At 43.6% G+C, this 15,277-nt stretch overlaps 2 protein-coding genes across 4 annotated transcripts in view; both read right to left on the reverse strand.

The window, feature by feature from the left end:
- Nucleotides 1–11,653, reverse strand: part of PDE1C (phosphodiesterase 1C) — a 586,532-nt gene extending 574,879 nt beyond the window's left edge. For 2 of the 3 annotated variants that reach the window (XM_079931071.1, XM_079931074.1), the window contains exons 1-6: nt 11,634–11,653; nt 11,330–11,357; nt 10,540–10,612; nt 9,371–9,564; nt 8,172–8,301; nt 2,460–2,609 (exon numbers count right to left, since the gene is read on the reverse strand). In XM_079931071.1, coding sequence (XP_079787197.1) covers nt 2,460–2,609; nt 8,172–8,205 — 184 coding nt within the window. In that variant the 5' untranslated portion in view covers nt 8,206–8,301; nt 9,371–9,564; nt 10,540–10,612; nt 11,330–11,357; nt 11,634–11,653. The remainder of the gene's footprint in view (nt 1–2,459; nt 2,610–8,171; nt 8,302–9,370; nt 9,565–10,539; nt 10,613–11,329; nt 11,358–11,633) is intronic. The other variant, XM_079931073.1, reaches the window with a different exon arrangement.
- On the reverse strand, nt 9,610–14,977 carry LSM5 (LSM5 homolog, U6 small nuclear RNA and mRNA degradation associated). The gene is made up of 6 exons (XM_079931078.1): nt 14,898–14,977; nt 13,250–13,466; nt 11,634–11,729; nt 11,330–11,357; nt 10,540–10,612; nt 9,610–9,923 (listed from the first exon to the last, which is right to left on the reverse strand). Exons 2-6 carry the CDS (start codon nt 13,293–13,295, stop codon nt 9,891–9,893), a joined length of 276 nt encoding a protein of 91 aa, XP_079787204.1. The 5' UTR covers nt 13,296–13,466; nt 14,898–14,977; the 3' UTR covers nt 9,610–9,890.
- Between the last annotated feature and the right edge of the window lie 300 nt (nt 14,978–15,277).

Here is a 15,277-nt window from a genome sequence, read left to right on the forward strand (position 1 = left end):
GGGGGAAATGTTGTGGACTGTGTGACAGCTTGAATTGTTGAAATGGAATTGCTGTGACAGGAAAACCATAAAAATAAGTTGATCCAGGGTCTCTTAAAAATAGTAGTAATGACTACTGCCATTTATTGAGCACTTACTATATGACTGAAAGCTATACTGGATGCTCTACATGTATTATCTTAGTTTTTACAACCCTGAGAGGTAGTTATTTTTCCCAATTTACAAATGAGGGGTTGGAACCAGAGACATTAAGTAGCCGCCTAAACTCACACAACTAATAAATGATTGATTGGGACTAGAGTCAAGGTGAATCTGATTCTAGAGCCCATGTTTTCATCCACAACGTTATATACTTAGAGACAGTTTTTTACAGCACCTCATGTAGAAAATATGAAGGAAAAGATTCCTCCTTTTCAAAAATAAGTGTAAAATAGTATGGACTCAACCCTCTACCTGCCCTTGTGGTGTGATCCCAACGTAAGTACAGCAGAGTAGAAAACCAGAACCTGATTTGGAATGCAGGATCTGGGGAAAACGAAATACCCTTGGCTTCAGCAACTCTTAGCCTGTTCCACAGTGCCCTCCAGCGGCCAGCTGATGTCACGCATGATTTTTCTTAGGTTCAGGAACGAAAAGTTTTAACAGCCTAAGATTCAGTCAGGGACAACCTTGAATAAAGTAGACGCAGTATTTACCAGCCATTCTCTGTTCCAGGCTAATGCCAAATGACCTCACATTCCTGTGACTGGAGCAGACAGACAGCAGCAGATTTGGGTATCAGGCTGACCTGAGATCAACCGCCAGCTTCACCACTTAGAGATGTCAGTGAGTGGGAAGCACACGGCACCAGGACCAGGCTGGTCACCTAATCACCATTAATCCTTGCTTTCTATATTTCACTGACTCAGTATTTAGGTATGGATTATTTTTTCTTAATGGGTATAATTTTTATCTTTACAAAAGGAAAAACTCAATCTTGAAACTGACCCAGTACAATAAAATGCACTCTTCCTTATCAGAATCTATATGTCCTTAGTCAAAGAGGTGAGACCTTTATCCATTTATTTTTTTAATGGGCATCACTGTTTTCAACGCTTATCAATAATATATTTGGGGGACTTCCCTGGGGGCGCAGTGGTTAAGAATCCACCCGCCAATGCAAAGCCCTGGTCCAGGAAGATCCCACATGCCGCAGAGCAACTAAGCCCGTGTGCCACAACGATTGAGTCTGCGCTCTAGAGTCCGTGAGCCACAACTACTGAAGCCCGCATGCCTAGAGCCTGTGCTCCACAACAAGAGAAGCCACCACAATGAGAAGCCTGCGCACCACAGCGAAGAGTAGCCCCTGCTCACCGCAACTAGAGAAAGCCCACGCGCACAGCAACGAAGACCCAACGCAGCCAGAAATAAATAAAATTTAAAATCTTTAAAAATAAAAAGATACAATATGAATTTCTTCCTCTCAGAAACCTCCCCCCCTCTGTATGCTGTACTCTTCCTCACACAATTCCTGTCTCTGCACCATTTCAAGACAGCATTTCAACATCTGTACTAATTAGGGAATCTGCAGAGAAACAGAGCCAAGGGTTTATAAACGGTAAGATTTCTTGAAGGAGCTGGCTCATGTGGAGGTGCTAGTCCAACATCTGGCAGGTAGAGACACAGTGAAGAATTGTAGGTCACAGGCCATACGCTGGCACAGGTCCCTGTTGCTCAGACTGAGACTACTATTCAGCTGGCAACAGTGGTGAATTCAGAAGCTCTCCTTATCACACCTAGTTTTCTACCTGGAAAAGTTGCATAATATTTACAACATGCTTTATCTCCAGCAGGATACTCAGAGGAGCAAGTTTAACATTATCTTTCCTACTTGGAGAGGTGAGATGGGAAAATCACCCCATGGATCCTCCTGCCTGCCTAAAGCCCCCTCCCCCATGTACTGAATGAAACGCTAGATGTCTACCTTCCAAACATTTTCAAGTCTTGCTTGTCATCTTCCTCCAACATACTTTTCTGATATCACCATAATAGCTTTTAGAATCTTTTAGGCCATGTCTAAAAATTACAGGGACTAGGAGCACTAAGGCACCTCTGGCCTCACACACGAGGGGACTTTGGTTGGATTACTCTGTGACCCTGGGCCAGTCACTGACTGGGAACCTCAGCTCCCTCAGCTGGGAAGCAAGGATAGCAACAGTACCTAGCTCATGGGCTGTTAAGGTCAATGAGAGAACCTATTTCTAGCATTTAGCAGAGTAACTGGCATATAGCTAGAATTCGAATGTTTCCTATTAACCTGAACAACAAACACTGCCCCATGCGCTGCTACAGTCTCTCTGGTGTGAGCACAGGGTGAGGAAAGGGCGGTAATGGACGCAGGTGTTAGAAACCTTCAGGCTTTGGCTCACAGGGAGGGTCCCTAATCCCACTGAACCTCTTTGGGGATTCAGATTCCTTACCTGCTCCAGGAATGGAGAACGGATTATAGACAGGATTCTGGTACCAGGGACTCAGGTGAAGCTGCTGGGCCACGGGGTGCACATAAAAGAAAGGTCTGGAGTTACTGCCCTCAAAATTGTCCTTGTTTCCTGAAGAGTTCATGTCCCAGGCTGAAAAGCAGGTGTTTGTAGTTAGGAAAGGACAGCCGCACTCTGCCCTGTAAAGTGCTGTAAAGGAAGGAAGTCGTCCTTGTCCCCCATCAGAACTGGGAGCCTGGGTGGAGGTCCCTTACCTTCTCTTCCCGCTCGCCTGAGATGGGGACACGCGGAGGCTGCCCTGCGTGCGTTTCAACCAGGGGAGCAGCGCCCAGAAGCCCGGGCCCGCATCGTGCTGAGCAAGTCTGGCTCCCCAGGCAGGAGCACCGTGGGGAGATGAGGCCTTGGAGGCGCGGGGTACCTAGTGCCGGGCGCCAAATGCCAGGGGCCACGCCCCGCGGCTGCACTGGGAGACGCGGCCTAGGCCTCGGCTGCACCGCCCTTGTCCACAGCCTCTCCAGCCTGCCCCCCAGCCTCCACCCGGGCCGAACCCCTCCTCAGTCCGGGAGTCCAGGCCCCCGGCTCCGCGTCTCCTACCACCCCCCTCCCCACAGGCCAGTCTGTTCCCGCGACCTCCACACCCTGCTTCAGTAGCTCTGGTGCACGGGCTCAGTAGTAGTGGCTCTCGGGCTCTAGAGCGCAGGCTCAGTAGTTGTGGTGCACGGGCTTAGTTGCTCCGCGGCATGTGGGATCTTCCCGGAGGGCTCGAACCCGTGTCCCCTGCATTTGCAGGTGGATTCTTATCCACTGCACCACCAGGGAAGTCCCCATATTGTATCTTAAACATTCTTGGAATTCACAGGCTGAGCTGCTATATACCCCTGGTTTTTCTACACCCTTAAGGTTTACAATATTTTATTTGTCCTTTAGAGTTGTGGTTTAGGAGAATTAAAGGAGTAAGTGCTGGAAGTAGGAATAAGATTTGTACTCGGTTTTTCTTAATTGCAACATGACTCAGATTTTAGTGAAAAGAAATTTATAGGATATATTTTCTTGTGAAACCTGGAATTCCAGGAGTGAAGCCACTTCCGGTGGGCTAGATGGGGATGAGATCCCTACAGGGTTTGTGTTCCTGTATGTTGTGATTGTCTGTTCACGCCTCTCCAATACTGGGGGTAGCAGTCTTCCCTGTACACCCATTGCTGTGAATGATCTGAGAAGAGTTTGTGACATATTAGCTTTTTTACTGTTTTGGGAGTAAGTGACTTCCAAGCATTTTACATATCCAGAATGTCTACCACCTTTTAAATATTTAAGACATGGAGTACACAGTGCTGTAGAATTGAAAGAGAGGGCTGAATTATGGGGACGGGGGGGGGGGTTGTGTTTTTTTGTTTTTGTTTTTGGCCACGTCCTGAGGCTTGTGGGATCTTAGTTCTGCAACCAGGGATCAAACCCACGCCCTCGACAGTGAAAGTGCAGAGTCCTAACCACTGGACCACCACAGAATTCCCTGAATTATGTTCTTAAAAATGGGCTGATTTTAGTAAATATTTAACTTCTCTTTGCCTGTGTTGTCTTCTGAATAATAAGCTGAATTAGAGGAGTTTTTGCCATTGGCCAACGTCTCCCCGTTCCCCGACACCCCGGGCCTGTCAACCACCATTCTACTTCTGTGATTCCACTTTTTCCATATATTTACATAAGTGATCATATAGCATTTGCCTTTTTCTGTCCAACTGATTTTTCTTAGCAAAATGCCTCAAGGTCCATGTGTTGGCAGGATTCCCTTTGTAAAATGATTAGGCTTTGGTAGCAGTTTGGTAGCAGGGAAGGTAGGAAAAGAGGAGTTGCCTTATGTGGAAGAACCCATCTATGGCAAGGTCCTTATTGGACCACCTACATCTTAATGAGATGATACCCTGAGAAACTAGATGATGAGGTGCTTTACGCCATCCTAAGAAATGTGGTCATTGTTCCTCGTTATCCTGACAGGCAATGATAAGCCATTCAAATACTGTAACTGAAGTGAGGATCACAGATTGTTCAGAAAGATTGTTCTGGAAGCAAAATGCATTACAGGCCTGTGAGATGTGTGGGAGATGGGTTAAGAAAGTTGTTAGTAGTTATTCATGTAAGGACTTGGGAGGACTTTAAGACCTTGGCTTTGGTAACATAAGACTAAGTGGTAGTCCTGTGGTGGATTTGAACAGTTGTGGCTGTACAGGTGTGGTGTGTACTGGCTGAATGTTGTGACCAGCTGCAGGAGACAAAATAGCTAACTATTCCATTCTCTTTCTAGGTTTCACAAATGCAGTCTGTATTTTCCATATCCTGTGGTGCTCAGTGAGTATCCTAGCTTCCTCGTCCTTCAGTCCCCATTGCCCACTACTCTCAACCAAAGACCCATGGTTCCTATGTTTTATAACATGGCACAATTCCAACAATATGGTGGCTACTGGGAAGAAACAAAAACAAGAGACACCCAAACAGAAACTGAACCTCAACAGGCTGAAAACTTGAATGAAAAGCCAGATGTTAACTCAGAAGGCAACAGCCATGACATAGTAAGGGTGACCAGTATCCCTGTGAATACATTCTGCCCTGAGAATGTGGGTGAAAAGGAAGAGGTAGAGAACATTAGCTATCCTGAGGGAGGTATTGCCTCCCCGACCTGGTTGGCTCAGGTCAACAAAGTAGATGAGGCCACTCAGGGTGCCATGGGTCAGTGCTATGATGCACAGCCTGAGCCATCATCAGAGAGCAGTGAAGGACCACGGTGGAAGTACAGGGACCTCTTTGAAACTGATGATGATGATGATTCTGATAGTTACAAGGAGTATTTTTATTCCCCTGTAATTTCCCCTGTCCCCCTGCCAAATGAAGTAGGTGAGGGCATACAGCTCGAGGAATACCCCCAGCAAATGCCCTCTGGAGGTGACTCTCATAGCCTCTATGAGGAGTGTCATTATTTCTCCCCTCCTTCCACCCTGTACAGAGTAGGTTGATGGCATCCAGTGGGAAATGAGAAAGGGAGCAGAGCAGCTGGAGAGTAGGAACCAGGATGAAGATGAAGATGAAGGTGAGGAAGAGAACAGTAACTATGAGGGGCACATTCCCTCCCCTACCTGGTCGGCCCAGTTTACCAAAGTAGAAGAGGGCATCCAGTGCGACATGAGTTGGTATGAAGCACAGGTAGAGAAATCCCCCCAGCAAATGCCCTGCAGAGATGAAGGGACCTCACCAGACTGCAAAACCAAGGGGTCATGGAGAAAGCCAGTCACAAATAGGAAACTAAGTGCAGACAAAGATGAAGTGATGGTGAATGATGAGATTGGGGAGGTGCATAAAGAGAACTTGAAAAGGTGTGCGGAGACTAGAAAGACTGTGAAAGGCAGGAAGCTGAAAGACCTGAGCAGCGTCTCAAATGTTAAGACAGCCTATTTGCTGCAGAAAAGCCCTGCCTTGACCATCGTGCTTCCTGAGGATTCGGAAGACTCTGAGTTGGAAGCTGAAGATGTAATGCATGAGGTAGAATGCCTCCTTGAAGAAGTGAGTCCACAGGGCCCTCTGACATCTTCCAAAGGAAGGTCTTATCTGAAGGCTGGAAGGATAATCAGGATGCCACCTGAGTGCTCTGTCCCTCCCCAACTTATGGTTTGGCCCACCAGAAATAAGTACAGGTTATTACAAGCTGGTGGTGAATATGAGCACATAGTCCCTGTGGTTTACCAGCTGAAACGACAGGATGGCTATGAAAGCACTGGTGTCACCCTCCGAAGAAAACATACTATGCCCAAGCCAGAGGGACTGGAGTCCAGGAGAGCCTCACAAACCACTGGAATGTAAGTGACTAGGGGGTTCATCTTATTTGGTTGTCTGCGGTGGTTCCATACTGGGTCCTGGATGCAAAGGCAACTGTGAATCAATAGTATTTCTCCATTTTTAAAGTATGTTTTCCCTTAAGCTGTAGGTGCCCATATTCATAGGATTTGCAAAAAGAATCCCACGTTAGAATTCCTGCATTCTAGGAAATTGCAATGTAATGTGAAACAAAGTGCTCTATTAGATTATAAAGAGCTGGATGGTGGCGGTAAGGAGAGTTGGGCTGAGATCGTCAGGAGGACATCAGTCTAGCTGGATTGATGAGAATGGGCAGTCTATGTGGAGGCAGAGAATTTCGACAGTTTTAGTTTCTGTGGTTTGGAGACAAAAGAGGAGCAAGTTTGGAGTGGGAATGGAGACAGTAGCGTGAGCTCAAATGGGCAGTCAGAGCAGGGTTCCTCTCGAGACCATCCTGCCAGAGAAGGGAAGACTGGCAGAGGAATTGGGAAATAGGATAATGGGGTAAAGTAGTAGTGTTTCTCTTCACTTGTAGATTATTATCCTGTAGGCAAGGGGCTAATCCAGATTGAGTAGAGAAATGAGACAAATGTGCCGTAGGAATTTCAACCAGCAGTATTTTATAGGAGAAATTAGAGTGAAGAGTGCCTATATGGCTGAAAACCAGTTTCATTCAACAAAACAAAGTGGTGAGGGTTTTGATTCACATGGGAGTAAAAGATATGTGAGAGGACTAACAGAATTGAATCTTTAAAAGAAGGCTGGAGTCAGAAGTTGGGAAAAGTTGTTTTGCTTTGCTGTGTGGGTTATGGTGGGAGGGGCATAAAACGGTGAGATTGAGGGACTGGACTAGCAGCCTCCCCACACCTGGTTGAAGCTTGAGTTTGGACCATCCTATGACTGGCGGGGGCACAGCTGACAGGAGTGGGGAGGGAGGGAGGGCCCAAAGGAGAGCTTTGGGAGATGATTACCTCTGGGGTGCAAAGAATGAAGCAAGCAGGTAAGTGAAGAATGGGATGCATAAGAGCCCTAGGGAAGTTTAAATAAGTTCCAGTCTTAGTCCTAAAACCATTAGACTCAAGAAATATTTAAGCCTACCACTTCTACTTAAAGGTGGGGTAATGTCACATCTTAACTCTTGGTTATTATGACTTTGATTGATGCCCGGTGATTTGGAAGGGATTTTTAAAAGCAAGGTGAGTTTATGAGCAAATTTTTTGCCTTTGGTATGTTTAGTCCAGAGCTAAACTTCAAAATAACCTTCTTAAAAGAGGTTGAAAAAAAAAAAAAAAAAAGAGGTTGAGGTGGTCCCTTGGAGGTGAGGAGAATGAAGGAAAGGGGCTGGGAAACACTATTTTAATTGTGTGCGTGAAGAATCTTTGTACAAACAACGTCTTTAAAGGCAGCAGTACCCCTTCTTCAAACACCATCTTACGCTGGATGAAGGTGCTGCTGCTCTGATGCGGTGGAGGGTGTGCACACAGAGCTCTACCTGTTCCAGACCCACCCTCTGTGGCCCAGAGCTCCTCTCAGGTCACCTGGATAAAACCTTAACATGGAATATCCTTTCCATTACAGGCATAATACTGAAGCATAAACTCTGCAGGCAGCTACAGCCCTGTGGAAGACCATTGCCCTTGCAGCCAGAAGCCCTGGAGTCAAAGCACCGCTCTGCCTCACCTTGTACCACTTAATAACATATGTTAGGCGGCTTCCTCATCTATAGAATAGAGATCGTACCCTGACTTTAACAGCGCAGTGGTGGGAACAAATTAAGTAAGTGAACTTTTTTGTAAATGGTGGTCTATAACTTGCACGTATTGAGGGTGTTACTTGAAACCCTTCCACACTCACACTGCATGACTTTGACTTCTTTCCCCAGTGGCATCCAAAGTCCTTTGGTTGGTGCATGGGCCAGAAATTCCCTGGCATGTTCATTGCCTGGGACATCTGGTATACAGTCTTCTGGCTTAGTCTCACCTTCCTGAAAAAGGAAAGTGTGTAAGCTATGCGGCAAAAAAGCACCGGAACTCTCTCCCACTTGTTTGAGAACACAGCATTGCCAGTGCAGGTGACACGGGTTCGAGCCCTGGTCCAGGAAGATCCCACATGCAGCGGAGCAACTAAGCCCCTGCACCACAACTACTGAGCCTGTGCTCTAGAGCTCACGAGCCACAGCTACTGAGCCCGCGCGACAACTACTGAAGCCTGCGTGCCTAGAGCCCGTGCTCCGCAACAAGCCACTGCAATGAGAAGCCTGTGCACCACAACCAAGAGTAGCCCCAGCTTGCCCCAACTAGAGAAAGCCCGTGTGCAGCAATGAAAAACCAACACAGCCAAAAATAAAAACAAACAAACAAACAAACAAAAGTACCAACAGGCAAACTACAAACTGGGGAAGTTATTGCAAAATGCACGATTAAGAGTAACGTATTAAGAATTCTTACAGATTAGTAAGAAAAAGAACAGCATCTCAATGGCAAAACCCTCATATAAGTAATTCACAAAATACAAATCAGTTCAAAATTACTTTTTAAAAATTTAAACATACCAGGTTTTGCCTATCACAATGGCAAAGAGAGGAGAAAATAGAACATAGCCAGTGTTGTTAGGTGTGTGAAGGGTACTATGAAAAACTACAACTATATGTAGGTTGGCACAAACTTTTTGTTGGCAACACGACAATATCTATCCTTTGACCTTACATATTTTTGAATTTATTCTAAGAAAAATAAAAATGTATAAAGATTTAGTTAGACTACTGTGGCCAGTAATAAAGAATAGGCTAAATAAGTTATGGTAAACCCATTTAATAAAATATTATGCACACATTAATGCTGCCAAAATATTTGACACGGAAAGATTCTCCCCATTTAAATTCAAAAAAAAGTCTTATCTGGAGGCTACAAAACAGTACATTCAGGAAGAGTAAGTTTTTGTAAAAATAAAGTGTGTACTGAGAGTATATTAAGAAAGTCTAAGAGAATATACAGCAAAGTGTTTAATATTTTCCTTTTTACTTTATCTGCACTTCTACAATGTGCATATATTACCTGTGTATTTTGCTTCTTTGTTTTTAATAGGAGTTAATGGAACTTGAGTTCAGTAGAAAAATCCTCATTTCAAAGCATCAGAGTTTGAACTGAATTTTGTAAGCAATCATTTCAGGTTTTTTTAATGCACCTGTTCAAAATCAAAGCTCATCATTTTGTCTGGAACAATTTTTGTTTGAGAATCAAATGGTCACCTAAATGAGGAAGCAAATAATCATAAAATGACAGGAAAGCAAGTGACAAAGTAACTACAACCACTGGCTATTGCAGTATAATAAATAAAATGACAGTTAACAAAAACACCTTTATTTTTGTTTTCAAAGAACAAACTGTTCTTCTTTTTCCAACATAATCATGATTAACGTACAAAAACAGGCATTTACAATGCATCTTCAAAGCATTTCCCTTTAACGGAAAACTTGGCTTCAGAGAATACAAACATTAAAAGGTTAAAATAAAAATTCTATTTTGTTGTCATTATAAGACAAAACAGAATCTAGCATAAGTCAAGGAAATCCATTCATACTTCAGGTCCTTCTCCTCCAGGAACCAGCTGCAAAGGAGGAAAAAGTTTAATATTTAGTTTAGAACTACATAATCTAAAAACCCCTACTGAGAGCTCCTCATTGATCGGAGTCACGCCTCTTTGCCCCTCCCCCATATTTCCATTTTCTCCATGTCACTGCTGTTTACAATTCCAACATCATCAATTAATACTTAGTGTCTCAACAATGATTCCTAGCAAAACAAATGATTAAAAAGCACAAGCAGGGCTTCCCTGGTGGCACAGTGGTTGAGAGTCCGCCTGCCGATGCAGGGGACATGGGTTCGTGCCCCGGTCTGGGAAGATCCCACATGTAGCGGAGCGGCTGGGCCAGTGAGCCATGGCCGCTGAGCCTGCGCGTCCGGAGCCTCTGCTCCGCAACGGGAGAGACCACAACAGTGAGAGGCCCGCATACCGCAAAAAAAAAAAAAAGCACAAGCAAACTATCTTAGGCCTAATGTCATCTTCAACAGTTTGGCCATAGAGCCCGGACCACCAGAGCACCCATTTCCCATCTTAAGCACCACTGGACCCATGAGCACTTAGTCAAGCAAGTTAGTTCTGTAATCCCTGCCCCACAAAAATGGCTTAACATCTAAATAAAAATAGCTTTACTGTGTCTTACCATTGTTATGTTATTTCCATTTAGCAAAATTTGATCTAATTTAGTAATTCTTCTTCCTTCTGGTGTGATTTCACTAAACAGATAGATTAAAGGTTAATTATTCTATATAAATGAACATGAGGTCAGGCAACTGTACCAACACTTTTCAGAGACAAAGTGGGTGATGTACATCACCCCTGGGTGATGTAAATTCTTCCCCAAAGGCAACAGAGTGGACTGACTGGCCTAAGACCCACATCCACTGAGCTGATCTTCATCTAAAAAGCTGAAACTTGCCAAGGAGATCAAATATGAACTAAAATGTTTACTATCCTCACTCTTTTTACTATTATCTACTACTGATTCCTATCCATTATACCAATCTGTAATTAATTCAAATCTGAAAGCAGAGCTACTGGTCATGATCTTTATAATTAATATAACTGAGGCATCATTTACATTTTCTATTATATATAAGTTGTAGAATACTTAATTTAAAGCATTAAATGCTCTTATTATCAGTTCCTTTATTTGACCTAAGCCCTAAGATCCCTGGTTGTTTTTAGTACCTTTTACCTTAAAGCTTTGTCTCTACTAATTTCCTAGCAATTTAGTGACAGTTACATAAAGGTAATAATCCTCTAATCCAATTTTACTAACATCAGTAGATAAAACTTCTATCTTTAGAGTAGTTAGAATAGGCAGTGTTCTCTGACTCAACAGATCATTTTACTGACTCAACAGTACTAAAACTGCCTTAAATTAAAAAGAGATTCCCCTGCCCAATTCCTTAATTTTCAACACTACTCACAACTCAGTGACATCTTCCAGTACCATATCTGAAATTTGGTGTTAAGAAAATAAATATACCAAGTTAAATTTACTCTGGCTTCTGCCTTTGTTCAGTTTTAATTATAACATTGAACACAATGGCTCAAATTCAAAATGTTTGTGATTAGTAATTTCATCTTCTTTCAGTACACGCACCTCTTAAAACACTATCACAATTTCCATGAGAATAAATTAATTTTTATTATAAATATCCGTAAGTAGTCTAAAGTTCTTTTTTTAAAATACCGAAGAAAAAACCATACTACCAACTTTTAAAAGGATACTGACAAAGTCATCAAATCCCAGAAGTGTGCCAACAATCTCCTTATCACTCTTCATCACAATGTGAATCCTTGATCCTATACACTTGTCCACAAGCTCTATGGATTTGTTTTTAACAAGAAAAAGGGGGGGGGGGAGAAGAGAGAAAAGATTATTATGCCCATTCGTTACTTCAACAAATATGTGAGTGCCTATTGGCACTTATTACTTGCATATGGTGAAATATAAACCAGGAAAAGTATTCACTCGAAAACTTTAGATCTTACACTACATGTCTCTGTTAATCATTCTATTAACAGGAAAGTTTTCCCTGTTCTCCACTTACCCCTCCTTTGTAACAATTTATCATGGCTGTGGCTTAATATTATTTTAGGTTATCCTATTGACATATGAACCCCACCCACACCCCCCAGACTCTAAGGTCCATGAGAGCAGAGATGGTGGTTGTTTTTACTCATCAGTGTATTCCCAATGGACACTGCCTGGCATACACTGATCATTCAAAAAGAGTTTGTTCCATGACACTTTACAATCACGGCCACATCCACTAGCTCAATCACCCTTCAGATACAAAATATTAAGAGAGAGGCCTGGGCTTCCCTGGTGGCGCAGTGGTTGAGAATCTGCCCGCTAATGCAGAGGACACGGGTTCGAGCCCTGGTCTGGGAAGACCCCACATGCCGCGGAGCAACTAGGCCCGTGAACCACAACTACTGAGCCTGCGCGTCTGGAGCCTGTGCTCCGCAGCAGGAGAGGCCGCGATAGTGAGAGGCCCGCGCACCGCGATGAACAGTGGTCCCGCTTGCCACAACTACAGAAAGCCCTCGCACAGAAACGAAGACCCAACACAGCCATAAATTAATTAATTAATTAATTTAAAAAATTTTAGAAAGATATAGAACATTATTTTAAAAAAAAGAGAGAGAGGCCTGTCTTCACCAGAGATGCCTTCTCGTCACTACGTCTCCCCCACCCCCCAAAAGTCTATCCTCTGTAGTCTGACAGCAGCTTGAACATCTCTTCAGCAGGCTTAGCGTTATTTGGTACGATGTTTATTTGCCCGGCATCCTGTTTCCTGCACTGGTTTGTATGCTATCTGAAGGCAACGGCCGTGATTTTAGTTTGTTGAATAGTGCCCAATCACAGTCTCCAGCGCACAGAGGCGCAATAACTGTTGAAAGAATGAGCGGCAAGAAAAGCTAGTTTCCAGAGTCCTCTTTTAAGGCGCAGTCCAGATCCTGGTGCCTCTCTCAACAACCGGCCAGATAGGCAACAGATGGGGATTTTAAACGCCAGGTTGAGGAACGGAACTGCTATCCACTACTGTAAAGGCGAGCTCACAACAAAGAAGGCCAACGACTTATTCATTAAGCGTGAACCTCTTCCGGTGACGGTTTGGTCTGGGGAGTCAAAAGTCCCTGCCTCGAGAAAACCCCACCAAGCCGAAGAGACGTGGGCGGCCTGAGGCCGCAGAGACTTGGCGCCTAGAGGAGACCCGCGAAGAAAGCAATTGGTCATATACGTTTTCCTAACACTCAGCCAGGGGCTGCGCTGCCCCTCGGGCCCCGACCCTAATCTTCAGCTCCCCGCCCCGGCACCCCAACACGACAACGGTTACCTAGAGGGAGAAGCTGAGACGGGTTGGTGGTAGCGTTAGCCGCCATGGCTACGCCGGAAGTGGTCTGCGTCTCTGGAAGTTGGGAAGGCGAGTTTGAAAGAGCGCGCTTCCGCTTTTTCCGGCAGCCCGTTCAGACTCGACCAATCTGAGGCCGAGAGTGCGATCGGGCCGGTCCACGGGGATCGCTCCCAGTCACTCCTTCCCCGGCAATGAGATCCTGGGAAATATTTCCGTTCACTGAACGTTTTGCGGTCTCGACAGACACTCACTTTTCTCTCCAAATTTCCAAGAGACTTTAAAACTATCCCGCCTTGTAAATAAATTATTCCTCTAACCCGGAAGACTTTGCCAAACGGAAACCTTTGAGTCGTCTTATCTTCCCCAAGTTGTATCTCATTTCAACCCAGGATCTTTCTTCAGACCAGTATAAATAAATTTGATTTTCCCGCCACCGATTCATTGTGTTGTAATTTTCGTAAATTTTGTTGTTGTTATTTTTGTTTCTTTTAAGGAATCTACCAATTCTTTTAAAACTTCAGTGGATTGAAAACCCACAGCTAAGGGACTTTCCTGGTGGTCCAGTCGTTACGACTCTGTGCTTCCATGGCGGGGGTATGGGTTCGATCCCTGGTCAGGGAAATAAGATCCCGCCTGCCGCATGGTGTGGCCAAAAATAAATAAATAAATAAATAAAACCCACAACTAACATTTTTAAAAAACTTTTCTGGGCGAGGGGGAGATTTTAAATATGTTCCCTATTTTCTACTATCGTTCTTAAATCCTGTTATATCTAGGAGTCTACTATAGACTTTTTTCACTATTTCTTCCACAAACACATTGTCCAACAGGCAACCACCAGATGTCACTCTATGTTAATGACATCACATTTAGGAAACCTTGATGCTTTCACACTTCTTTTTTGAAAAGAGAAAGCAAACAAATTTTCTGCCTTAGTATATTTTATGTTTGTATCTGAGGAACTTAAAACTAAAGAGCCTAAGCAAGAGAGGCCAGAAAGAACATCCTTCATTCATACAAGAAATGATTGTAAAGCACCCATCATTCATTCATTGAACAAATACTTTAGTTGCACACTGTCTGGCATTTTGCTGAGTATAAAACAGTGTAAAGAACAGAACTACAATGTCTTCTGTCCTTATAGGAGCCAGAGGATAAATAGGGGAGAAAGACAATTAACAAACATTATGTGGAAGGCATATGAAATTTAATACATAAAGCAAAAAGTCCTCTTTTAGCTTCAGGGATCCTAGAGAAGTAGGTATGATTTAAGGCAAACATCAGTGAGGAGGTTCAGAAGCCCTTACAGGTGGGCCCTTGAGTTCAAAGTCCCCTAGGATTCAACCTCCTTCTTAATACTAAGCCAATCCTGGCTTTTTTGCATTTCAGAAATATTGAGTACCTCATATGTGTCAGGAAACTTACAAATACATTTACTCCTAATAGTTACTTTTTTAATAGAGATAGAGTAGGATAATTAAATAGGTTATAAATCCCACTAGGGGATTAAAGAGAGAGAGAATTTTAAGGGAGTTTGGGAGACTGTTGTAAACTAATGACCATTCAAGAAAACAATCCAGTTTAAAAGAAAATAAAAGAATCCAGTAACATAGCAGAAAATTTACTCTACCTTGAAGGAATACCAGGTGCATTCAAACCACAAATCCTGATAGTTAAAACAAAAGACAGTAGATATGGGGTCTACATCTAGTTACATGAAGTCAGGGAGTTATGGTTCTTGAAGAGTAGCATTTCTGCATGAAGCCAAAACAGGAATAAAGGGGAAAGGGGAAAGAAACTAGGTGAAAGGGGACATTGTGCTGAAACCTGAGATGAATTACCATATTTTAGTATATGTCACTACCCTTTCGCTAATATACATATGATTTAAATAGCGCCATTACAGTCTGGGTTAGACCATATAGGGTCAAAGGAGGAACTAATGATGTAAGATTTGACCTCTACCCAAAAATGAGGAAGGAGCTGGTCTTCTCCCCTCCCCACTTTTTC

The sequence above is a fragment of the Stenella coeruleoalba genome (genome assembly GCF_951394435.1).
Source record: "Stenella coeruleoalba genome assembly, chromosome: 9".
In the NCBI taxonomy this organism is placed as follows: Eukaryota; Metazoa; Chordata; class Mammalia; order Artiodactyla; family Delphinidae; genus Stenella; species Stenella coeruleoalba.

Coding starts and splice junctions, on each gene's coding strand:
- LSM5 (XM_079931078.1), bottom strand. CDS start 13,295: ATGGCGGCTAACGCTACCACCAACCCGTCTCAGCTTCTCCCTCTAG. Junction 11,358..11,633: donor GGGATTTGATGACTTTGTCA/GTATCCTTTTAA, acceptor ACCAAATTTCAG/ATATGGTACTGGAAGATGTC. Junction 10,613..11,329: donor CTGGAAGATGTCACTGAGTT/GTGAGTAGTGTT, acceptor CTATCTGTTTAG/TGAAATCACACCAGAAGGAA.